At 45.1% G+C, this 26,154-nt stretch overlaps 1 protein-coding gene across 1 annotated transcript in view; it reads right to left on the bottom strand.

Moving 5' to 3' along the window:
• PXDC1 (PX domain containing 1) overlaps window positions 1-26,154 on the bottom strand; it is a 39,356-nt gene that overhangs the window by 9,213 nt on the left and 3,989 nt on the right. The window contains exons 2-3 of the mRNA XM_049875388.1: window positions 5,500-5,591; window positions 4,528-4,645 (exon numbers count right to left, since the gene is read on the bottom strand). Coding sequence (XP_049731345.1) covers window positions 4,528-4,645; window positions 5,500-5,591 — 210 coding nt within the window. The remainder of the gene's footprint in view (window positions 1-4,527; window positions 4,646-5,499; window positions 5,592-26,154) is intronic.

The following is a 26,154-nucleotide window of genomic DNA, read 5'->3' on the forward strand; positions in this document are numbered from 1 at the left end:
GAGCTGCCTGAATATCTTTAGTGAAGTGCGTGTTCATATCCTTTGCCCACTTCTTGATTGGGTCGTTTGTTTTTTGTGGTTGAGTTTTAACAGAATCATATAGATTTTAGAGATCAGGCGCTGGTCGGAGATGTCATAGCTGAAAATTCTTTCCCAATCTGTAGGTGGTCTTTTTACTCTTTTGGTGAGGTCTTTAGATGAGCATAGGTGTTTGATTTTTAGGAGCTCCCAGTTATCTGGTTTCTCTTTGTCATTTTTGGTAATGTTTTGTATTCTGTTTATGCCTTGTATTAGGGCTCCTAGGGTTGTCCCTATTTTTTCTTCCATGATCTTTATCGTTTTAGTCTTTATGTTTAGGTCTTTGATCCACTTGGAGTTAGTTTTTGTGCATGGTGTGAGGTATGGGTCCTGTTTCATTTTTTTGCAAATGGATATCCAGTTATGCCAGCACCATTTGTTAAAAAGACTATCTTTTCCCCAGTTAACTGACACTGGGCCTTTGTCAAATATCAGCTGCTCATATGTGGATGGATTTGTATCTGGGTTTTCAATTCTGTTCCATTGGTCTATGTGCCTGTTGTTGTACCAGTACCAGGCTGTTTTGACTACTGTGGCTGTATAATAGGTTCTAAAATCAGGTAGAGTGAGGCCTCCCACTTTCTTCTTCTTTTTCAGTAATGCTTTACTTATCCGGGGCTTCTTTCCCTTCCATATGAAGTTGGTGATTTGTTTCTCCATCACATTAAAAAATGTCATTGGAATTTGGATCGAAGTGCATTGTATGTATAGATGGCTTTTGGTAGAATAGACATTTTTACTATGTTAAGTCTTCCTATCCCTGAGCAAGGTATGTTTTTCGACTTATGTAGGTCCTTTTTAGTTTCTTCCAGTAGTACTTTGTAGTTTTCTTTGTATTGGTCTTTTACACCTTTGGTAAGATTTATTCCTAAATATTTTATCTTCTTGGGGGCTACTGTGAATGGTATTGATTTGGTGATTTCCTCTTCGATGTTCTTTTTGTTGATGTAGAGGAATCCAAGTGATTTTTGTATGTTTATCTTATAACCTGAGACTCTGCCAAACTCTTCTATTAGTTTCAGTAGTTTTCTGAAGGATTCCTTAGGGTTTTCTGTGTATAAGATCATGTCATCTGCAAATAGGGATAATTTTACATCCTCCTTGCCAATCCGGATACCCTTATTTCTTTGTCTAGCCTAACCACTCTGGCTAGGACCGCTAGCACTATGTTGAATAAGAGCGGTGATAAAGGGCATCCTCGTCTGGTTCCTGTTCTCAAGGGAAATGCTTTCAGGCTCTCTCCATTTAGGGTGATGTTGGCTGTTGGCTTTGTATAGATGCCCTTTATTATGTTGAGGAATTTTCCTTCAATTCCTATTTTAGTGAGAGTTTTTATCATGAATGGGTGTTGGACTTTGTCAAATGCCTTTTCTGCATGAATTGATGAGATCATGTGGTTTTTATCTTTTGTTTTATTTATATGGTGGATTACATTAACGGTTTTTCTAATATTAAACCAGCCTTGCATATTTGGTATAAATCCCACTTGGTCGTGGTGGATTATTTTTTTGATATGTTGTTGAATTCTATTGGCTAGAATTTTGTTGAGGATTTTTGGATCTATGTTCATGAGGGATATAGGTCTGTAATTTTCTTTTTTTGTGGTGTCCTTACCCGGTTTTGGTATCAAGGATCTATAGGGTTTTCAGTGCTTGATTTTTCAGAAGTAGATCACCAGGCCTTTCTTCCAAGGCCCTCTGGGTGAACTTGAGCCTCCAACCTTTCAGTTAGCAGCCAAACAGGTTAACTGTTTGTACCACCCAGCGACTCATTTTGAAGAGGACTGGCCAGTTACTTTACTGAATGCCTTTGGGTTGGGTTTGTCTGATGTTTTCTCATGATTAGCGTAAGATCACGCATTTTTGGCAAGAATATCACAGAAATGATGTCATGTCCTCCTCAGCGCATCATACCTCGGCATCTGTTAGAGCTAAGTGCTTTTTTCTCTTTTTAAACTTTGGACAGCTGCTAATTTATACAGCTTTTTCATGACACACTAAGGATCATGTCAATACTGTGTCAACACGTCTTACTACTAGGATGTGGGCCTTGATCACTTGGCTCAGGCGGTTTCGGCACTGTAAGCTCAGTATCTTTCCCTATAGTTAATAAACATCTGGGGGAGATCCTGTTTCTTCTCAAACTTTCGTCCACTCATCTTAGCATCCACCAGTGGGTCTTTGCTGCTACTGCTGTCACTGCAGCGTCTGCCTAATGGCGATTCCCTGTGTTCTAACCGTAGCCACTGTCTCTTCACTTCACTAATACACAGGCTCATGTTTTTCAGCAAACATTTACTCTCAGGACTCAAAGCACTCATAGGACAGCTTCCCTCCCTTACCAACCCTCTCCCCCACTGTACTGTCAGGCCACCCCAGGAATAGGACAAAATCCAAAACAATGCCTTGTCATTGACTGGCTAACTGGGCTGTCCCTGTAGAGGAAAAATTAAGGTTGAGACTGGACAGTTGCTCCATGGATGAAAAATAAAACTGTAATTCATTTCTGGGTCCCTCAAACCAGAATGATCAGGCTGTGTGTCCAAGCTTGACCAGTCCAAGTAGCCAGCCAAAGGGTGCGGTTTACACTTCCTTTTACACCACACAGACACAGGCCACAATGGAGGAAACTTTAAACTTTTGTCTTATTAGATTTGATGAGCATTTTGGTTAACATGGAGCAATCACATTAAAGGTTGCATCAGTCCAAAGCATAAACCAGAGGCCACAGGGCTCCCAATTGTCCTTGACATGGCTCCATGGTGTTGAAATGGTTCTCTTGGCACCAGTCTGCCATCTGGCACCTCACAGCAACCCTGTAGGACAGAGTAGAACTGCTACATAGGGTTTCCAAGGAGCACCTGGGGGATTAGAGCTGCCAACTTCTTGGTTAGCAGCGGTAGCTTTTAACCACTATGCCACCAGGGTTTCCATCTGGCACCTAGCGCCATCTAATGAAGCCTCAGACTGTAATCCATGAAAGAGAAGAAAAAGCCTTCAGAGCCTCAATCCATCCTGAGCACAGGGCCCCATCAGCTGCCATGTCAGTGCCATAAAAAAAAAAAAAAATTTTTTTTTTTTAATGGCCTTCCCTAAATGTCACTTCAGGGCACAAGAGGGCACAAAGGTACTTGAAGGGGCCGCTGTGAGTTGCAGCAGTGGCCCAGGGAGCTCCCAGTAATGGATGGAATTCACCAGGAGTATAGGCGAGTGGCCAGTGGGGCGCTGCCAGAGCCAGGGCTGGGGAGACTGAGGGTCTGGAGTGGAGGGTGCTATGGGCAACAAAGGCAAAGAGCCAGACTCTGACCCACCCAGGACAAGTCAGGTGCTTGGACTTTACTGAGGGTAAGGTTGGAAGTTTGCAGGTCTTAAGAAAATGACTGCATGTATACAGTCAGAGTTTGGCGTCAGTGTGTAGATTTTATTCTGGGGAAAGCAGAGGCTGATAAAGACCTGTGGTGATGCCCGGCGGCTCCAGAGTCTGCAGCTCAGACCTTGGGGACCCACAATCCACACACACCAAATACGGGAGGGGAACTGAATGATACAACTTGCTCACATGGGAACTATTTTTTCAGAGGTACTTAGGTGCTACCATGGGTATTATTCTCATTAAAAAGCATTCCCGGATTTACCACAGTTCCTTGTCTCCAAGTTTTCCTTCATTCGATGAATAACAAAAGTACAACTTAGATCACGGGGACTCTCTCCCTGACACGCACACTATTATTTTATGTCAGGAAGCACCTGTTTAGACAGAGTGAGGGACTGGCTAAAGTGGGAGCAAAGATGGAAGGACTGGGACTCTTCACACGGAGAGTCCCCAAGACCAGGAGGAGACACCCCGATGAGTCAGGGAACTGAAGCCCTAGAAAGGAGGCAAGAGGCCACAGCCTGCCACCATTTGTTAGCCACTGCCAGAAGCTCCGCTGTAGGACAATGTTCTACGCTGAGCCCAAACTGGCCTGCTGCAACGTGTACCCCAGTCAACCTGCTCCTGGGCGTCACAGAATGGGTCCTTCAGTGCTAGAAGGCACAGGCCTGTGTTAATGACGGCAACATCCAAACCGTGCTTCCCTTGTCATCCTGGCTGCCTCCAAACCAAGAACCAAATCCAAAGCCAGATTACACTAACAGCTTCATTTTTGCAGGCTACGCTTATTGACTGCAGCAGTTTGCTTGAAAATGTCTCATTTATGTTTTTATCATTATACTATTTAAGTTCCACTTCATGCATCACATAAACTCCTCAGGAAGTAGGAGGAGTATAAACTGCAGGTCAGTAGGCACAGAATACACCGCTCAATAAAAACTTTCCCTATTCTGCTGAACTGCTTTTCTGGTTCCCAAGGGTAGGAGTGCCCAGCCACAGAAGACAACAAACCAGAGGAGTTCTGGGAAACCAGCCTCCAACGGCATTACCTTCCCAGGCCATCACTGCAGCTCTTACCTGATATCTTCACTGGACTCTGAAAGCTGGGCTGAATTTTGTGGACATTATCATTTTTTAACACTTGATCCAGAGGAGATCTTTCAAAGAAGGTGAGCACAACTTCTGACCTGGAGTACTGGGAAGAAAAACATTCATTTCCAGAAATTAATACCTCCCACGAGTTGGCACCGTCTGTACGCACAGAGGAGGATGCTGCCAGAGAGGCAGAGTGTAAGCAGCCTGGCATCAAGGTGCCTGGCACTGAGCCGCTCTGCAGGGCTGACCTCGGCCAGGCTGCCATCACGGCACTCTCAATTTACTGATGATCCTGCTGCCTCATGTGGCCAACGTGCAAGGCCTTGAGGCAGGATGTGGTTAACAGAAATAGCATCCACTGTTTCCTGGGTGCTTTGCATGTGCCAGGCGTTTGATACACACAGTCTCCCTTTGTCTTCACTGTGAATATAAGCTGGGTCTACTCTCCCCATTTATACATGAGGAAATGGAAGCCCAAAGGAGCTAGGTAGGTCTGCCTGACACCCAGCCCAGGTTCCTGATACGACTCAATACAAGCTCACAAACCTCCTCTGAAAAGGAGCTGGTGGACAAGTCCACAGCAGCCTTGCCCACCAGGTTGGTGCAAACACTGTGGCTCTGGGTACCTGTTATAGAATCCCCTCAGCAAGGGCAGCCTGAGCAGATCTAAAAAACCAAAGATCACTGAGGCCAGAGAGGACCCAGGTCCCTTCATTCTCAATGCCTCCTTGGGCTGCTCCCTAGAGGAAAAAAAAAAAAAGAGGCATGGGAGCCCACAGAATCTTCCTTTCCTCTGATCCTGTACCCCTTCCCCACTCCCTGTTAATCCCAGGGAGGGAGCAGAGTGGACATGCGAGAAGCAGAAGGCAGGCCGGCTGGGAGGATGGATGGGTTCTAACTCTGCAAGATGGCAGGACACCTACCACCTCCTGCCCCAGCCCCGGTCATACTCACTTTACACGGCATGCTGATGATCGCCTTGAGAAGCTTCTCCACCTCATTAAGCCTTGTCTCAATGTCATGGGCATCCTTAATGGCAACCAGCCCTAGATTGGGGACAGGAAGGCCACAGTCAGAAGAGGAAACCAGCAAATGTACTCGCAAATTAAGTACAAAACAGCAGTCAGCCCACGACAGGGTGCCATTCCCGTGTCACCCTCCACGGTGAGGGGTGGAGGAATAGGTGCTCAGAGCCCTATCTCAAAACTCCTGCTGTAACCTCATGCTAAGTTCCAACCACCCAACGCGTGGTTTACATCTGTGCTAGGGTCAGTGTCGTCGATCCGAAAAGGAGTCACCTGCCCGGCTGGAAGCAGTGGAGCGAGGGCCAGGGAGGGGCTGGCCCAGGATGCACCTGTGCACACAAGGGGCCCTGCTAGCCATGACTGACCACCCGCAAGGTCCATGCAGTGGAGGCCCACTGAGCCCAGTCATATAAGTGCCGTGTTTGGGAGGAAAAGTGATCAGATCTTTGCCCAAGGAAAACCAAAGTGGTCATGAGTCATGGAGCTTCCCAGGAATCTGAGCCTCTTTGCTGCTGTGGTTCCCAAAAGTCCTGAGAGGCTGCAGATGTGGTAGCTGTAATGCTTATGTACAACCCCACTGCTCTACCACACCCCAAAGGAAAGGAGGGGACCACTTCTCCCCCTTCCTCCCCAGACTGTCCTGCTCCCACCACCCTGTTCTATGTGGGGGTGGGGGGAGGGGGTGGCAGGGAAAAGAAGAAAGAAAATTCCCAAGTGCCAGGTTCTCAAGATGCCTCTTCCCCAAGCCCTGAATTCCCTGATCAGAATTCCTAACATTTAAAAAAAAAAAAAAAAAATTTTTTTTTTTTTTTAATGCATGCTGCATTCGGCATCAAAATCATCGGATCCTCTGCTTGCTACAAGGAAGTCTACAGAGAAAAAAGAGATAAATTCAAAATTCTCTGGTTTTTTTTTTTTTTTTTTTTAAGAGAAGACAATCCAAGGGTAACAATTTGTGAGGTCAATATACTCTGTTCTGTGGCAATCTTTTAGGGCTGCCAGATTTAGCAAATAAAAATACAGGATGCCTAGTTAAATCTAAATGAGATAAACAATGACTAATTTTAGTATAACTCTGTCTCATGCAATATTTGGGACAGACTTATACTGAAAAGCTACTCATTGCTTACCTGAAATTCAAATTTACCTAGGTGTTTATTCTACCTTTGTGACCCATTTCCAGAATAAAGTAGAGAAAGGCAGAAGTACCCAATCAGACCTCTGGGAACAAGATCAGAATTCAGCTTGGCCTACAGACCCTTCCCAATCTGACCCAGCCCACCCTGCCAGCTGTGTGTCTGTGGAACTCCCCACACCTTTCATGCCAACCACCCAGAACAGACTCACACTCCCGGACACAGCCCTCCACTTGCCTCGCACTGCACTGTGTCTCGAGAAAAACTGTTTCCACAGGCCTCCCCCATCTCAAGACCCCGCCAGCCTTTAGGAACCAGACAAACGTCATCTGCTCCGTGAAGCCCTCTCACACTTGAACTCCATACTACAGACTTTGAATGGGGCTCTGCCTCTGGGCCCTGAAAAACCCCACCCTACCTCCCACTGAGAGGCATTTGCAGGCCCAGCTGACCTGCAGGTCTCCCCCAGTAACCTCTGAGACCCTGAGGGCAGGAGCATGGTGGTTCATCTTTCTGTTCTCAGCAACCAGCAGGTGCCGGCATGTGTAAGGGATTCAGCGTCTGCTGGCTGTTTATGACAGAATAAAATTGCATGAGAGAGAACCAAAATCAGCACTGTTACCTTCCTCACAGTCCATGAGTCCCTGGGTGCCCCTCAGGTTCATCCTGGGCAGAACCTTCCTGCCAGTGAGCTTCTGGGCCTAGGGGCCACTGGAGAGAGTGGCCCTAGGGTGGGGCAGTGCCACCATCACTGAGCACCCCCTCACCTGTTTCTGTTTTCTGAATTGAAGCTGAACAGTACCAGATGCTGCAGCGTCAACTGTGACTGACAGCGACCCCATGCAGAACTGTGCTCCATAGGGTTTTCAAAGGCTGATTTTCCTCATGTACACTGCCAGGCCTTTCTTCCAAGGTGCCTCTGGGTAAATCATTTTTTTCTTTTTAAATTTTTATTGTGATTTAAGTGAAAGTTTACAAATCAAGTCCGTCTCTCACAAAAAAACTTACATACACCTTGCTAGATATCCCAATTTTGTCTCCCCCTAATGAGACAGCCCACTCCCTACCTCCACTCTCTTTTCGTGTCCATTTCGTCAGCTTCTAACCCTCTCTACCCTCTCATCTCCCCTCCAGGCAGGAGATGCCAACATAGTCTCAAGTGTCCACCTGATCCAAGCAGCTCACTCCTCACCAGCACCCCACTCCAACCCATTGTCCAGTCCAGTCCATGTCTGAAGAGTTGGCTTCGGGAATGGTTCCTGTCCTGTGCTAACAGAAGGTCCGAGGGCCATGACCACCGGAGTCCTTCTAGTCTCAGTCAGAACATTAAGTCTGGTCTTTTTACGAGAATTTGGGGTCTGCCTCCCACTGCTCTCCAGCTCCTTCAGGTGTTCTCTCTTGTATTCCCTCCCAGGCAGTCATCTGTTGTAGCCGGGCACCATCTAGTTCCTCTAGTCTCAGGCTGAAGTAGTCTCTGGTTCATGTGGCCCTTTCTGTCTCTTGAACTTGTAATTACATTGTGTCCTTGGTATTCATCATTCTCCTTTGCTCCAGGTGGGTTGAGACCAATTGATGCATCTTAGATGGTGGCTTGCTAGCATTTAAGACCCCAGATGCCACTCTCCAAAGTAGGATGCAGAATGTTTTCTTAATAGATTTTATTATGCCAACTGACTTAGATGTCCCCTGAAACCACGGTCCCCAACCCCCCGTCCCTGCTATGCTGGCCTTTGAAGCATTCAGTTTATTCAGGAAACTTCTTTGCTTTTGGTTTAGTCCAGTTGTGCTGACCTCTCCTGTACTGTGTGTTGTCTTTCCCTTTACCTAAAGCAGTTCTTATCTACTGTCTAATTAGTGACTACCCCTTTCCCAACCCCTTCCACCCCCGTCTCGTAAACATCAAAGAATATTTTCTTCTCTGTTTAAACTATTTCTCAAGTTCTTGTAATAGTGGTCTTATATAATATTTGTCCTTTTGCAACTAATTTCACTCAGCATAATGCCTTCCAGATTCCTCCATGTTATGAAATGTTTCACAGATTCATCACTGTTCTTTATTGATGCATAGTATTCCATTGTGTGAATATATCATAATTTATTAATCCATTCATGCGTTGATGGGCACCTTGGTTGCTTCCAACTTTTTGCTATTGTAAACAGTGCTGCAATAAACATGGGTGTGCATATATCTGTTCTTGTAAAGGCCTTATTTCTCTAGGATATATTCCAAGGAGTGGGATTGCTGGATCATATGGCAGTTCTATTTCTAGCTTTTTAGGGAGGTGCCAAATCGATTTCCAAAGTGGCTGTACCATTTTACATTCCCACCAGCAGTTGTACAAGTGTTCCAATCCCTCTACAACCTCTCAAACGTTTATTATTTTGTGTTTTTTGGATTAATGCCAGCCTTGTTGGAGTGAGATGGAGTCTCATTGTGGTTTTGATTTGCATTTCTGGTTTTAATGGCTAATTATCTAGAGCATTTCCTCATGTATCTGCCAGCTACCTGAATGTCTTCTTTAGTGAAGTGTCTATTCATATCTTTTGCCCATTTTTTAATTGGGTTATTTGTCTTTTTGTAGTTGAGTTTTTACAGTATCACGTACATTTTAGAGATCAGGCGATGATCAGAAACATTATAGCTAAAAACTTTTTCCCAGTCTGTAGGTAATCTTTTTACTCTTTTGGTGAAGTCTTTGGATGAGCATAGGTGTTTGATTTTCAGGAGCTCCCAGTTATCTACTTTTTATTCTGCGTTGTCAGTAATCTTTTGTATACTGTTTATACCGTGTATTAGGGCTCCTAACGTTGTCCCTATTTTTTCTTCCATCATCTTTATTGTTCTAGATTTTATATTTAGGTCTTTGATCCATTTTGAGCTCATTTTTGTGCATGGTGTGAGGTATGCATCTTGTTTCATTTTTTTGCAGGTGGATAACCAGTGATGCCAACACCATTTGTTAAAAAGACTGTCTTTTCCCTATTTAACTGCGTTGGGGCCTTTGTCAAATATCAACTGCTCATATATGGATGCATTTATGTCTGGATTCTCAATTCTGTTCCATTGGTCTATGCATCTATTAGTGTATCAGTGCCAGGCTGTTTTGACTACTGTGGCAATTCCGACTCATAGCGGTATAAAAAAAAAAAAAACTAACAGGTTCTAAAATCAGGTAGAGTGGGGCCTCCCACTTTGTTCTTCTTTTTCAGTAATGCTTTACTCATCTGGGGCCTCTTTCCCTTCCATACGAAATCGGTGATTTGTTTCTCCACCTCATTAAAAAATGTCATTGGGATTTGGATCAGAATTACATTGAATCTATAGATCGCTTTTGGTAGAATTGACATTTTTATAACGTTAAGGTCTTCCTATCCATGAGCAAGGTATGTTTTTCCACTTATGTAGGTCTCTTTTGGTCTCTTGCAGTAGTGTCTTATAGTTTTCTTTGTATAGGTCTTTTACATCTCTGGTAGGATTTATTCCTAAGTATTTTATCTTCTTGGGGGCTACTGTAAATGGTATTGATTTGGTGATTTCCTCTTCAATGTTCGTTTTGTTGGTGTAGAGGAATCCAACTGATTTTTGCTTGTTTATCTTGTATCACAATACTCTGCTGAACTCTTCTATCAGTTTTAGTAGTTCTCTGGAGGATCCCTTAGGGTTTTTTGTGTATAAGATCATGTCATCTACAAGTAGAGATACTTTACTTCTTCCTTGCCAATCTGGATGCCCTTTATTTCTTTATCTAGCCTAATTGCTCTGGCTAGGACCTCCAGCATAATGCTGAAGAAGAGCGGTGATAAAGGGCATCCTTTTCTGGTTCCCGAGCTCAAGGGGAATGCTTTCAGACTCTCATCATTTACGATGATATTGGCTGTTGGCTTTGCATAAATGCCCTTTATTATGTTGAGAAATTTTCCTTCTATTCCTATTTTGCTGAGAGTTTTTATCATAAACGGGTGTTGAACTTTGTCAAGTGCCTTTTCTGCATCAATTGATAAAATCATGTGATTCTTGTCTTTGTTTTAGTCATACGATAGATGACATTAATCTTTTTTCTAATGTTGAACCATCCTTGCATACCTGGTATGAATCCCACTTCGTCATGGTGAATTATTTTTTTGATATGTTGCTGAATTCTATTGGCTAGAATTTTGTTGAGGACTTTTGCACCTAAGTTCATGAGGGATATAGGTCTGTAATTTTCTTTTTTTGTGATGTCTTTACCTGGTTTTGGTATCAGGGATATGCTGGCTTCATAGAATGAGTTTGAGAGTATTCCACCCTTTTCTATGCTCTGAAATACCTTTAGTAGTAGTGGTGTTAACTCTTCTCTGAAAGTTTGGTAGAACTCTGCAGTGAAGCCTTCCAGGCCAGGTTTTTTTTTTTGTTGGGAGTTTTTTGATTACCTTTTCAATCTCTTCTTTTGTTATGGGTCTATTTAGTTGTTCTACCTCTGTTTGTGTTAGTTTAGGAAGGTAGTGTGTTTCTAAGAGTTCATCTATTTCTTCTAGGCTTTCAAATTTGTTAGAGTACAATTTTTCATAGTAATCTGATATGATTCTTTTAATTTCATTTGGGTCTGTTGTAATATCACCCACCTCATTTCTTATTTGGGTTATTTTCTTCCTCTCCTGTTTTTCTTTTGTCAATTTGGCCAGTGGTTTATCAATTTTGTTGATTTTTTTCAAAGAACCGGCTTTTGGTCTTATTAATTCTTTCATTGTTTTTCTGTTTTCTATTTCATTTAGTTCTGCTTTAATTTTTATTATTTGTTTTCTTCTGGTGTTTTGGATTCTGCTAAGGGTTGCTTTATGACCTAATATGTGGTCTATTCTAGAGAATGTTCCATGTGCACTAGAAAAGAGTATACTTGGCTGCTGTTGGGTGGTTGATTGTGGCATTTAGATCTTCTGTGTCTTTACTGAGCTTCTTTCTGGATGTCCTGTCCTGCACCGAAAGTGGTGTGTTGAAGTCTCCAGTTATTATTATGGAGCTGTCTATCTCACTTTTCAGTGCTGAAAGAGTTTGTTTTATGTATCTTGCAGCTCTGTCATTGGGTGCATAAATATTTAATATGGTTATATCTTCTTGGTATATTGTTCCTTTAATCCTTATATAGTGTCCATCCTTATCCTTTATGATGGATTTAACTTTAAAGTCTATTTTGTCAGAATTTAATGTTGCCATTCCTGCTCCTTTTTGATTGCTGTTTGCTTCATATATTTTTTTCCATCCTTTGAGTTTTAGCTTGTTTTTGTCTCTAAGGTGTGTAGCTTGTAGGCAGCATATAGACAGATAGTGTTTTTTCAATCCATTTTGCCACTCTCTGTCTCTTTTTTAGTGCATTTAGTCCATTTACATTCAGGGTAAGTATGGATAGGTATGAATTTAGTGCTATCATTTTGATGTCTTTTTTTGTGCGTTGTTGACAGTTTCTTTTTCCCACTTAATTTTATGTGCTGAGTAGATTACCTTTATATATTGTCCTTCCTCATATTCATTGTTGATTTTGTTTCTGCTGAGTTTCTTTTTTTTTCTTGTATTTTATTTTGATGTGTAGGATAGTTTGTCTCCTCAGTGGTTTACCTTATTATTTACCCCTATTTTTCCAAATTTAAAACTAACCTTTCTTTCTTTGTATCACCTTGTCTTCATCTCCATATGGAAGATCTATGACTACATTTCTCAGTCCCTCTTTATTGTTTTAATGTTGTCTTCTTTTACATGGTAACATCGCTGTTTCCCTGTTTTGAACGTTTTTTCATCTTGATTAGTTCTTGTGATTTCCCTGTCTGGGTTGACTTCTGATTGTTTGCCCAGTGTTCTAGTCTTGGGTTGCTACCTGATATTATTGATTTTCTAACCAAAGAACTTCCTTTAGTATTTCTTATAGTTTTGGTTTGGTTTTTATGAATTCCCTAAACTTCTGTTTATCTGGAAATGTCCTAATTTCACCTTCATATTTGAGAGAAAGTTTTGCTGGATATAAGATTCTTGGCTGGCAATTTTTTTCCTTCAATTTTTTATATAAGTCATCCCATTGCCTTCTTGCCTGCATGGTTTCTGCCAAGTAGTCCGAGCTTATTCTTATTGACTCTCCTTTGTAGGTGACTTTTCATTTATCCCTAGCTGCTCTTAAAATTGTCTTTAGTTTTGGCAAGTTTGATTATAATATGTCTTGGTTACTTTCTTTTAAAATCTACTTTTTGTGGAGTTTGATGAGCATCTTGGGTGGATATCTTCTCATCTTTCAAGATATCAGGGAAGTTTTCTGCCAATCAATCTTCAACAGTTCTCTCTGTATTTTCTGTTATCCCTCTCTGTTCTGGTACTCCAATCACTCACAGATAGAGTCTTGATAGAGTCCCACATAATTCTTAAGGTTTCTTCATTTTTTGTTGTCTTTTATCTGATTTTTTTTCAAATATATTAGTGCCGAGTGATTTATGTTCGAGTTCAGAAATTCTGCCTTCCACTTCCTCAATTCAGCTCCTCTGACTTTCTACTGAGTTGTCTACTTCTGTAATTTTATTTTTAATCTTCTGAATTTCTGATTGCTGTTTGTCTATGGATTTTTCCAGGTCATTAAATTTTTCATTATGTTCCTGAATAATCTTTTTAATTTCTTCAATTGTTTTATCTGTGGGTTCCTTGGCTTGTTCTGCATATTGCCTCATTTCCTTCCTGATGTCCTGAAGGGTTCTGTATATTAATCTTTTGTATTCTGCCTCTGGTAATTCCAAGAAGGCACTTTCATTTAGAAGATCCCTTGATTCTCTGTTCTGAGAGCTTGTTGAGGCAATCATGGTCTGATTATGTGACTTGATATTGACTGTTGTCTCCGAGCCATCTGTAAGTTATTGTATTAGTTTATTTTATGTTTGCTTACTGTGTTGTAGCTTCTTGCTTTGTTTTGTTTTGATATGCCCAAATGGGTTGTTTGAGTGAGCTAGCTTGATTATTTTTGCCTTTGGAGCTCTGGTGTCCTGTCCCCAGATGGCTAGAGCTGATATCAGGTACATAACTCTAGGAGTCCATTCACTTTTCTTGTATGAATTCAGCTCAGGTGTCCAGATAGTTGATCATCAAGTGTGTGGTACAGGCTCTGTCCTACAGTCTTAGAGGGGCAGGGGTGATTGGTGTAGGTACTGGTTATCTGGTTGCAGCAGGGGGTCACATTGTGAACAAGGCAGGGGGCTGAGAATCATCCCCCACATGTCTCTGAGGAAAGTGTGTCCCTGTTCCCTACAGCATACAGGTGAGTGGGTTCTGCAGGCAGACCGTGGGCACCCAGTGTTTTTGGTTGTAAGGACTGGGAGGTACCAGTTAGTTATCCCTGGACCCCTGTTGTGGGTGGCTGGGTGACCTGAGTGGAGCCACCAGTCCTTAGGCCCCTGATGTGGGTAGGTGAGGACCCTGTTTAGTAGGCAAAGCAATGTCAAACATCAAACACCCACTTCTCCCCCACACAGCTGAAACGGTTGGAGTCTGCCAACAAGGGCCTATTCTCCTGAAATAGGCCCACACAGGTCCATGCGGAGGGGAAAGGCACTTAAAGTCCATGGACTGTTTACACCTGGACAGGAGCTGCTTCTGTCCAGAGTTCCCCTGGTTAGTGGAGTTGGCAAATTATCTTTTCCCCCAATTGCAAATTTATTTCTTCTCCAAGGCTGGGAGGATGGCTCTAGATGCTCAACAGGGCCTATCTGAGGCCCAGGGAAATCAACCACTGAAGCCAGCTTGAGGGAGAGGGCGGAAAAAATATACACAAGTACTTAGCTTTTGCTGAGAGCACCGTTCTTCTCTGGTTCTGGAGGTGTCAGTAGGCTGTGTGGCTGGCTGCTTCTCCCTGAGGAAACTGCAGCCGAATGCTAGTACCAGCCCACCGCCACTGCTCCTGGGAACGGTGCCCGAGGTCTCCCCATGATTCAGGTCCAGTAACTCCTCTCCGCTTCTGATCTGTCTCTTCCTCCCCCCACCCCTGTTTGTTTTCTAAGCTTGCCTTTGATGTTCAGGGCTCCTACCTTATCATAAATATACTTGTTTCACTTGTTTTTTTGGGTATTTGTTGTAAGAGGGCTTGCTGGAAGTGTCTGTCTATTCCACCGCCTTGGCTCTGCCTCCGGGTAAATCATTTTTTTTTGTCATTGTGATAAATGTATCTATCACACAACTTTTGCCAGTTCAACTTTTTACAAGTGTACAACTTATTGACAGCAATTACCATTATTGGCTGTGCAACCCTACCCTTAATCAATGCAATATTTTCATCACTGTAAAGCCCCCCTCCCCCTCCCTCACACCCCTGGTAACCACCAATAAACTTTGGTCTCTATACATTTGCCTTTTCTTGTTTTTGTATATAAGTGGGGTCATACAATATTTGCTCTTTTGTGACTGACTTATTTCACTTAGCACAATGTCTTACAGCTCCATCCATACTGTAGTGTGTACCAAGGCTGCATTTCTCCTACTGGCTGAATAGTATTCCATTGTATATGTCACATGTTATTCAACTATCTGTTGATGAGCACTTACGTTGTTTCCACCTTTGGCTGTTGTGAATAGTGCTGCAGTGAAGATTGGTGTACAAGTCTCTGTTGAGTCTCTGCTTTCAAGTCTTTCGGATATTAAATCTTTTGGCTTTTATATTCCAAATATTGTTACATGCACAAGGTTTTTGTTTCACTTAGTTTAACTACCCATAAGCGTAGTGATAAAAATTGCAGGTGGGTAAAATGGTTGTGAATTTGCATAGTTACAGGAACAGTAAACCAGATCAAAGACCTCCTTTGAGGCTGTGATTCCACACACTGGCCAGCAGGGGGAGCGAGCACTCCGTGAAAGCCGCAAGACTTAGTTCACTGAGGATGGCACCAGAGAGAAATGTGGAGTTGATTTCAACTTGTAGTGACCCCATGTGACGAAGTAGAATTGCCCCATAGGGTTTTCTTGGCTGTAATCATTATGGAAGCAAATCTCCAAGTCTTTCCCCATAGAGCCACTGGGTAAGTCTGAACTACTTGTGACAATGGTCTGCCAACCACATGAAGTTCTTCTCTCAGGAAGCTGACTCCAGACACTTCACAGCCCCCAGAAATTTTTCTTATTTCTGATAAAGTATTTATAATCACGAGTATGACTTCAACTTTTTAAATTTCACTGTACACAATTTGTGATGTGATGATTTTCCCCAGATTTGGCCCAAACACTTCAGAATTCGAAAGCAAAAAATTGGCAACACCATTAAGTATAAATTTCAGTGAGCCAATTTTACACACAATTGTGGGTGAAAAATCAGCCTTGAGCAGAGAAGACACCCTTCCTTCCTAAGCCAGCTCAGCCTGGAAAACTGAGAACACAAAATGTGTCTGTTAGTTTCAGAATTCGCTTCCTTATGCAAACACAAACATCTGATTTATTCTTGGAACCCAAACTGAACATGTTATCAGAGTGAACAGACAGAAACAAGCCTAGAGTCCTAATCTCACAAGAGCAGGTCCAAAGTCCCACAGGCAGTAAGAGAGGCTCTGGGCTAAACATTGCTGCTCACCATCCCTGGCCTCCACCTCTGTGGACTTTGGAGCTCAGAATCTAACTTGAGTACTTTCTGCTGCTACCCTGGAAATAAAGGCAAGATGCTCTGTGTTCAATCCTGAAAGAAGACAATTCTTTTCGAAATGCATTAAGGAACACTTATTACCCACAGAACAGGCTTCTGGAAAGAAAGCTTTCTGACTCACACACAATAGGCAGCCTAGAGACATTCTCTGTAAAGTGAACTTTCAAATTGAGTCAAATAATAAATCACATTTAGTTTCTTTTCCACTTAACAAGTGTGTCCATCACCACCATGTACACAAATAACTAAAAAGCATGTCGCTTGGGTTATGCAAGGGTCAACTTGTTTGCATAAGAGATATTCTTTAAATGTTGAGTGTAACACAAATTTTGGAAAGAAAACATCTTAAGTTTTCTAAGAAAATTTTCAGTGTTTACTTCTTAAGTACCTGTTTGCTAAATATGCTTCATATATGCTGAGTTTTAAGGAGGGAGTAAAAAACGGTTAGCTTGAGAGCCTAACTGAATTTGCTATTCTTTGCGTAATTAAGCATCCCAATGGACGTTCTTACTACCTGGAAAACCTCAGCTACTCTCTCCCCTGTGGGTGTCAAACAGTGTACCCGCACAGCAAGAGGAACTGCAGTGCGTCACTGCCCTCTCTGCACCCTGCTGCAGGCAGCAGTATCTAGTCAGACAGCGATGCTCACCCCAGCTATCAGAGCTGCGGAATGGTGGTCAACAGTAACCTTACATCCTTCCAAGAAAGCAGGGCACAGGATGTAGAGGAAGAGACAGCGGTAGTGGTGATGAAATCACAGGAAGGTGCTTCCCACCTGTGAGGTGCGCCTTAAGTGACTGAAATTTTTATCAGAGTGAAAAACTGAGTTTGGCTTAAACTAGGGAGCTCTGGTGGCACAGCGGTTAAAGTGCTCAGGTGTCAACCAAAAAGTCAGCTGTCTGAAGCCACCGGCCACTCCACAGAAGAAAGACGTGGCAGTCTGCCTCCATAATGATTTACAGCCTTGGAAATCCTATGGGGCAGCTCTACTCTGTTCTGTAGGGTCGCTATGAGTCGGAATCGAGGCGAGGGCAGTAGGTTTGTTTTGGTTTGGGTTTAACCTCTTTAAGAACCAATTATTTTCTGCTTTGGATTTTTTGTTGATACCATGTGTTTTTATTAACAGAAGCATGCTGAACTATTGAGTGTGTCTGAATTTTTGGTAGGTAGTAGGGATTTCTTGCCCCCCTCCCACAAGCCTACCCTTAGAGAGCAGTGGACCCTGTAGAAACAGTAATTTGTGGCCGACGCTGTTTTTTTCAGTTTCAAACAGTCATAAAGGCCCCTGGTTTGCAGCAGCATGCACTGTCAGTGGGAAAAGGGCTTCCCGGTAAACTCGAGAGGTAGAAAAGATGGGTGGGCAACTGTATATCGCACTGGCCAAGAAAAGGTTTAAACTTACTGATCTTTACAGTGTTTTCCTGTAACCCTGCCCTCTCTGGGCCTCTTCTTGACTCTCCCACTAAAAGCCAAGTCCCCTTACTAAGCTGACAACATTTGTAAAGAGCCAGCCTGCCTTAAAACATCAAAGGGATCCAGGCATACTGTACCATTGGGGCTCTTGAGGCAGGAAGCACCACCTGAGGTTTCTAGTCACTTGTTCACTCACTTATTCCAAATGCTGATGGAGCTTCTACCAGGAGCTAGGCACTGTCTCAGGTGCTGCGGACACAGTGGCAAACAAGGCAGACAGGGCCCTGCCTTCACAGAGCTTTCATTCCAACCAGGTCGATGTGCAGTGAAGTGGCACTTTGCTGAGACCTGCACAGTGAGTGTATACAGGCGAGCAGGGAGGGAGGAGGAAGGGACAGTGGGATCAGGAAGTGGGATGGCCCAAAGGGTAACCAGAACAGCGAGGATTGGATCATGAAGTGCGAAGGGGACCTGGGGCTAACCATGTGGGTTCTAGCCATGGGAACTTGGGCCCATCTAGCATTCTTTTTTATAGTAAATAAATACTCCAGCCCTGACAATTCCACAGTTGTCCAATCCCCAAGAATCTGCTCATGGAGCACAGTCCCCCTGAGCCAGATCCACACCAAGCCCCAAGTACCAAATTAGGTTTCTGGGCCAGCAGAGCCACAGGCCTTGGTCTGTAGGGGTTCCACTGAGGTGACCCCCATACCTTATCTCTGTACAGCCGGAGCTGGAGCTATCACGGTCCCTGCCTCACCGGGAGCCTCACCAGCGGCCGAGTGGGCCACACCTGCAGAGGGTGCTGTCAGGATTGGCATCCAGCAGCTCACCTGTGCCATCCATTCTGGAGAGCAGGGTGCTGTTACTCATAGCAAGCCAGCACCCCATCCCCTGACCTTGATGACTCAGCTAGGGTGTGGCCTGGCCAGTGCCAAGGGCAGGAGCTGTGGAGTCAGACAGGCTGGTGCAAAGCTAGCACCTTACATGGCCAGCACTGTGCCTGGTGCCTTGTGACAGTCCTGTTCTCAGCACTCACAACTACCCTGTAATGCAGATATTACGACTGCTGTTTTATTAATAATATACCCGAGACCTGAGGAACCAGCCAACTTGCCTGCAGTTGGGCGGCACAGCCAGAATATGAGGCCTTACCTGTCCGATCCCAAAGAAGTGCTTTGAACCACTGAGCCTGCCTCCTACCAGGAACGTGCTCTGTACCCTGGCATGGAGGGGAGGTCACCTAACCTCTCAGGGCCTTGACCCTCCCACATGGGACAAAGGGACAGTTGCTGGTGGGATTAAGGGACATACAGAAGCGAGTAGCATGCCGTCAGTTTAATTACATGTTCCTGCCTTCCCTCTTCCCTTTCTACTTAGGACGGCAATTACTGAACTGTTGTGAACTGGCTTAAAGCCCCAGCTATAACACATGTCAAATTAATACGACATTAGAGATTGAATCAGTTTGTCACTCCTTGATTAATCATCTCTTGCTGACAAATAATGCTTATAGGGTGGGCTTGGAGAGGCCTGAGGAGAGGCCGATGGGGTGCTGCCAGACTCGGCATGCAGCTCACCTGTGCAGCATTAACCAGAGGCCTCTGGGCCAGCCCTGCACAACCACAGGGTGCGGGCTCTGTTGCAGGGCTCTGAACAATTCTGAACCGGTTCAAAGCCCTAATCCAATCTCCCGCATCAGGCTCCTGAAACTTTCAGGAAGAAGGGCTGTGGCAGGACTTTCAGAGAGTGACATTATTGGCAGGGGCGTGGAGAGTGACACATTCAAAACGGTGCGGTCAGCTGCCATCTTTGAGCGCGGGGAAGCTGTTTGTTTCCTACTTGGGTCAAAATCACAGGGGCAACAGATTTGGTTGCTATGCAACGTGTATACGGCCCTTGTTTAAGATGGCAATTACTGAACCATTTGAACTGGTTCAAAGCCTTGGTTATAGCTTCCACTGGCCCTTCAAATCTGCTTTCTTTTTTACTTTTCACAAAGCAGAAACATCTTTCTCCTTTGGGAAAAGTGTTCGTGAAAATAGATAGCAGGGAAATATCAGGCCCAGAGTTGTTTTAAAGAGGGAAGGGATGCCTGCGTCCCTGGGGGACAGCCTGGAAGGCAGCAGGATGCCTGATCCAAGGAGCAGAGCACAAGCTTTCTCTTTGGACACTCGGTGGAAAGTAACCACACCCTAGAAACAAGCTCCAAAACCATGTCTGTGAGCTTCTCACTGGCTTGTCTCTGGCTCAAAGTTAATTCAGGTCATGTGGGGCCCATGAGCACAAGTTTGAGATCTAATGGGATGAAATTTGGGCTCACAAACCCAACTCAGCAAACTGACCATTTACAGAGAAAAAAGACGCCAGGAAAAGGGGAATAAGAAAATCAGAGCAAAGCCCGGGGTGGGTGGCAGGTGTAGGACTGGGAAAGAAAAACAGAGCAGAAGGAAGAGAGGGGACAAGCAGGCTACCTGGAGGTGCACGGGTCCCTCAGAAACTGCCCACGATGGGAGGCTGACCTATCCGGCCAGCAGGTGTCCCCAGCACAGGGCTGGGACAGCAGAACATGCTGCCCTGGGGCCTGGAAAATCCCGTGGCCCAGGCCAGGAGCCCTACACACCTACTCCTCACTCACCCTTGTTACCTGACATTTCCCATGTACGACAATAGTAAAGAACCCACTACCCAACTGTTTTGCACATTAACGACCTGACGACCTGCACACCCTCATCCACACAGGTCTGTGTGCACAACTTGTCCAGGGTGCCCAGAGGGAGGAACGGCACCGCCCCAGGGTACTTAATCCCAGTCTGGAGCCTGCAGGGGCACTGACGTTCCAGCTTACGCTCCCCCCACCTCTCCTGGTGCACCCCACCCTCCACCCTATGCTTGGCTTGTGTGTAGGTACCAGCCAGCAGGTGCCAGGAGGGGGCACGGGCAGCACTCACCTCTGTGTACCATCCAGCCCACGCCGCCTGCTTCCTGCACTGAAGAGCCCAAGCTGTGATGCCAGGTGGCTGAAAATGCCCAGCCAGCATGAATTCGCATTCTGGCAAGCAGAGCAAGGGGGACCCCATGTCTGGTGCTGCTGTGACCACCGCAGGTATAGAGTGGCCATTGCTGTCCCATTGGAAGGGCTGGGGCCCAGGAGGCGGGGATAGGGAATCACAAGTATTTTGTGTAATGTCAATTTTCACATAAAGACCTGATCTTTGCAACCTAACCATGTCAATAACTAAGGGGCAGGTGTATTTGGAAGAGTATTTCTGTGAATCAGAAAGACTGCCCAAATGGCCCTGGGGTGGGGAGGGGAGGGGTCAGAGGCAAAGGGCATGCCCGCCCCCACTGCTGAACCAGACCTCCAGAGCCCGCCTGTGCTGAGATCACAACAGCCCGGCTCTTTCCCAGGCACTCTCGCTATAAGGGTAAACTCAGTGGGTCCGCAGTCAGACCTCTCATCAAGTGGCCTGCTCCCCTCCTGTTTTGGGGTAGCACTGAGCTTCTCCCATTTGTCCAATTAAGAGTGAGTGCAGGCAGGCGCAGGCCTCGGGGGCTAAGCACACTTCTCGCCAGAGTGTGGGTGTGGGAGTCAGGTGGTTCCTGTGTCCAGCGCTTCCTGATAATACCCTGGAGCCTTCATTCTCCTCCAGGCTAAGAACAGCCTACGAGCACGCAGGTAGAGTTGTGCCCTCATGGATAAAGGAGAACTCACAGGTGGACTCTGGAATCGCACGCTGGCTCTAAATGATGGGCTCTAATGAAGAAACCTCTAGAACACCACGTTCACAGCTGGGCTCCTAACCACCTCCTCCCCTAGGTGGCTCCTAACCACCTCCTGCAAGCTTCCCCATCACAGCAACAACAATTCTGCTTCTCAGCCCAAAAACACTGGTGTCGTTCCTGAGTCCCTTACGACCACATCTGGTTTTGCTGTAAATCCTGTCTCTCAACAAATCCTTAAGACACATCAGTTTCCGATCACCTCTTACACCTGCTCTGCCATACCTAAACCAAGCATCCAGCCCCTCTCCCCTGGTCTCCCTGCTCCCCCCTGCCCCTTCCAGTCTCTCTCAGCACAGGAGCAGAGTGCATGTCAGAACACGTCATCTCCCTGCTCAAACCTCTCCAGAACTGAACCGTGATCACAAGGCCTGATGGGATTTGTCCTACTCCCACAAGGCCTGATGGGATCGTTTTTTCCTACTACTCCCCACCTCCTCCTCTGGACTCCAGCCACAGTGGCCTCCTCCTTACTCAACCCTCCAGGCACATGCTGGCCTCAGGGCCTCTGCACTTGCCCTTCCCTCTGCCTGGAATGCGCCTTCCCAGGGAACCACATGGCTGGCTCCCCCCCCTCCCCGCCCCTGCTTCAGGTCTCTGCTCAATCATCATTTCTTAGTAAGACTGTCCCTGGCCACCCTACCTATATTTAAACCCTCCTATGCCCCCACTTCCACCACTCATCTGTTTGCTGTACTGTGGGAGCTTTCATGTTGCTTTGAGGCTAGGAGCTATGCCACTGGTATTTCAAATACCAGCAGGGCCACCCATGGTGGACAGGTTGCAGCTGAACTTTCAGCCTAAGACACACTAGGAAGAAAGATGTGGCAATCTACTTCTTAAAAAAAAAAAAAACTGGCCAGTGAAAACCTTATGAAGAGCAGCGGAGCGTTGTCTGATATAGTGCCAGAAGATCAGCCCCTCAGGTTGGAAGGCACTCAGAATACGACTGGGGAAAAGCTGCCTCCTCAAAGTAGAGTCGATCTTAATGACGTGGAAGGAGTCAAGTTTTCAGTACTTTCATTTGCTGATGCGGCACAACTCAAAATGAGAAGAAACAGCTGCAAACATCAATAATAATCTGAACATGAGATGTACGAAGTATGAAGCTAGGAAAATTGGAAGTTGTCAAAAATGATATGGAACACATAAAAATCAATATCCTAGGCAGTGAGCTGAAATGGACTAGTGTTGGCCATTCTGAATTGGACAATCATGGTCCACTATGCTGGGAATGACAAACTGAAGAGGAATGGTGTTGTATTCATTGTCAAAAAGAACATTTCAGTATCTATCCTGAAGTACAACGCTGACAGTGATAGGATAATATCCATATGCCTGCAAGGAAGACAAATTAATATGACTATTATGCACCAACCACTAATGCCAAAGATGAAGAAATTGAAGATTTTCACCAACTTCTGCAGTCTGAAATTGATCAAACATGCAATCAGGATGCATTGATAATTACTGGTGACCAGAATGCCAAAGTTGGAAACAAAGAAGAATCGGTACTTGGAAAATATGGCCTTGATCATGATAGAATCTTGCAAAACCAACAACTTATTCATTGCAAATACTTTTTTCAACAATATAAACAGCAGCCATACACGCAGATTTCACCAGATAGAATACACAGGAATCAAATCAACTACACCTGTGGGAAGAGATGACAGAGACGCTCCATACCATCAGAACAAAGCTAAGGGCCGACTGTGGAAAAGACCATCAAGAAATCAAACAACGTATTGCATTGGGCCAATCTGCTGCAAAAGTCCTCTTTAAAATGTTAAAAAGCAAACATGTTTGCTCTGAGGACTAAGGTGCACCTGAACCAAGCCATGGTATTTTCAATTGCCTTACATGCATGTGAAAACTGGACAATGAATAAGGAAGACCAAAGAATTGATGCCTTTGAGTTGTGGTGTTGGGGAAGAATACTGAATATACCATGGACTGCCAAAAGGACGAACAAATCTGTCTTGGAGGAAGTACAGCCAGAATGATTCTTAGAAGCAAGGACGGCGAAACTGCATCTTACGTACTGTGGACGTATTATCAAAAGGGACCAGTCCCTGAAGAAGGACATCATGCTTGGTAAAGTGAAAAAAAAAAAAAAAAAAGTGAAGGGTCAGCAAAAAAAGGCAAGACCCTCAATGAGGTAGACTGACAGTGGCTCCAACAATGGGCTCAAACATAGCAACGACTGTGAGGATAGTGCAGGACCAGGCAGTGTTTCGTTCTATTGTGTGTGCGTAGGGTCCCTATGAGTTAGAACCAACTTGACAGGGCCTAACAACAACGTGCCCTTACATGTCATAGCCCCTTTCCTTGATTCCTTTTTTTAATCTTGAACATATACCCCTTTCTAATGACATGTACTTTTCACTTGTTTATCTTGTTTATTATAGATTTCTCCTAACTAGAATACAAGAATCATAAGGGCAGGGATTTTTGCGTGAGTTTTGTTCAGTGTTGTGTCCCCAAGCACCTAGAACACTGCCTGGCACCTGGCAGGCATTCGGCAAACATTTGTTGAGCAAATGAATGCAAAACCCAAATGCTGATATTCCCTGATGGAGAACCAAAGATCACGTAGCTACTCTGGAAACACAACCTGTCGCTGCAGTGGTGAAGAGGAGAGCTCAGGCTTCACAAGGCCATAAAAAAAGGATCAAATAGTGCAAAAGCCCAAAACAGTCCACGGAGAAATTTTGCATGTGCGTCATAAAGTGTAAACCTTCCTGGATGTGTGAGGCATAAATAAGGCAAACGCCCTTGGTCAGGGCCTGAGCAGGAAAATCTGAACCACATTAGGTATTGTGTAAACCCAAACCAAACCCACTGCCTCTGAGTTGATTCTGACCCATAGGGACCCTATAGGACAGAGCAGAACTGCCCCATAGGGTTTCCAAGGCTGTAAACTTTATGGAAGCAGACTGTCACATCTTTCTCCTGTGGAATGCCTGGTGAGTTCAAACCACAGTCCTTTCAGGTAGCAGCCAAACACTTTAACCACTGCACCACCAGGGCTCCTTGGTATTGCATAGAGGGGATTTAAATCAGAGACTTGGCCACACTAGTATTAGGGTATGGAAAAGGCAAAAAGGGAACACCTTGGTAGCCCAGAGATAATATCAGCAAGAAGCAGCTACCTCCCTCCTCTTGGGCTGGGGGGGCAAGAAAGGAAGAGGCAGGGTGTATCAGACCCAAATCAAGAGGAGGGTAAAGTGAGAAATCAAGACTCCAAAGAAAAGAGGTAGAGGATGGAAGCAAGACAAGTCCTGAGGTCAATGCCGTCCCACCTCCCCAAACAGAAGGCTCAGGGAGGACCCGGAACTAACCCAGGTGAAGGGAGGTAGACAGCACCATGCTTACACCCCATGCCCCTGCTCAGACATCCTTGGGGAGGCCACTGAGTTCTGTTTGGGGTGATGAAATACCTTTGGAAATGGTCAGTGGTGGTGGTTGCACAACATGATGAATGTAACTGCGGTGCGGTAGATCACTTTTATGTGGCCTTTCCAGCCAGTCTTTTAACTCCCACCCAAGTGACTGGGTGGGACTGTGTGATAGGTAGTTGTGATTGCGGCCCACCAAGGGGATTGGTCAGCTTTGCCATGCCGCTGGGCTTGAAATGAGCCACCCCAGAGGTGAGAAGGAGAGGATCCCACCACCACCAAGGAAGAACAGCCCGGAGCAGAGAGTTCGTCGTTTGGACCCAGGATCCCTGTGCTGAGAAGCTCCTGGAACCAGGACACCAAGAGGGAAAGAGAGAGAGATACTGTAACCCTGATGACAGTGAGAAGTGGTAGCAGGAGAGACCAGCAGGAGACCGAGCTGTGGGCTTCCTGTCCCACTGAGCAAGCAAACGGAGTGCCTGGGGTGCCTCTGGGGACTTAATGGCAGCGGCTAAAAGGGCTTTGTAATGCTTGCCCGAGCAGGGCAGAGGCTTAGGGCCAGAGGTGGGGATGGTGTGCCTTCGAGCACAGCTGAAAAGAGGCTGTTCTGATGGAAGAGAACTGTATCCTGAGTGTTCCTGAGCCTAAGCTATAACCTGTTACTTCCCTAACAAACCCCATAATCATAAGTATTATCTGTGAGTTCTGTGTGGCCACTGTAACAAACTATGGAACCCAGCAGAGAAGTGGAGAATGCCATGGGAGAGACAGTTGACGTCAGAATTGGTAAAGGTGGTAGAGAGAGGAGGCCATGTCTGAACTCTGCCTCATTGGAATCAGCCTTGGGTTGTTGATCTTGATTCTCCTTCCCCCTTGTGAAGAGAGAAGAGGTCAGACTCTGCTCCCACACCATTTTTACAGTAATTAATGCTACTGAATTACACCTAAAAATGGCTAAAATGGCAAATTCCTTGTTATAAACGTTTTTCCACGATAACAAAAAATTCCTGTAGATGTCACCGAGATACACACGAGGCCCGTGGATGACAGCCAAACATAACACCACAGTGTTTGTACAGAAGAGCACATTCTCCCATGCAAACATTCTCCCAACTGCAATACTGGAGGGACCAAGAAAAAGGTCTCAGCGTCCTATAACTGCAGGCAGATTCAACAATGCCAGTACTAAACCAAAAACCAAACCCACTGCTGTGGAGTCGGGTCC

This window comes from Elephas maximus, chromosome 1 (assembly GCF_024166365.1).
Source record: "Elephas maximus indicus isolate mEleMax1 chromosome 1, mEleMax1 primary haplotype, whole genome shotgun sequence".
In the NCBI taxonomy this organism is placed as follows: domain Eukaryota; kingdom Metazoa; phylum Chordata; class Mammalia; order Proboscidea; family Elephantidae; genus Elephas; species Elephas maximus.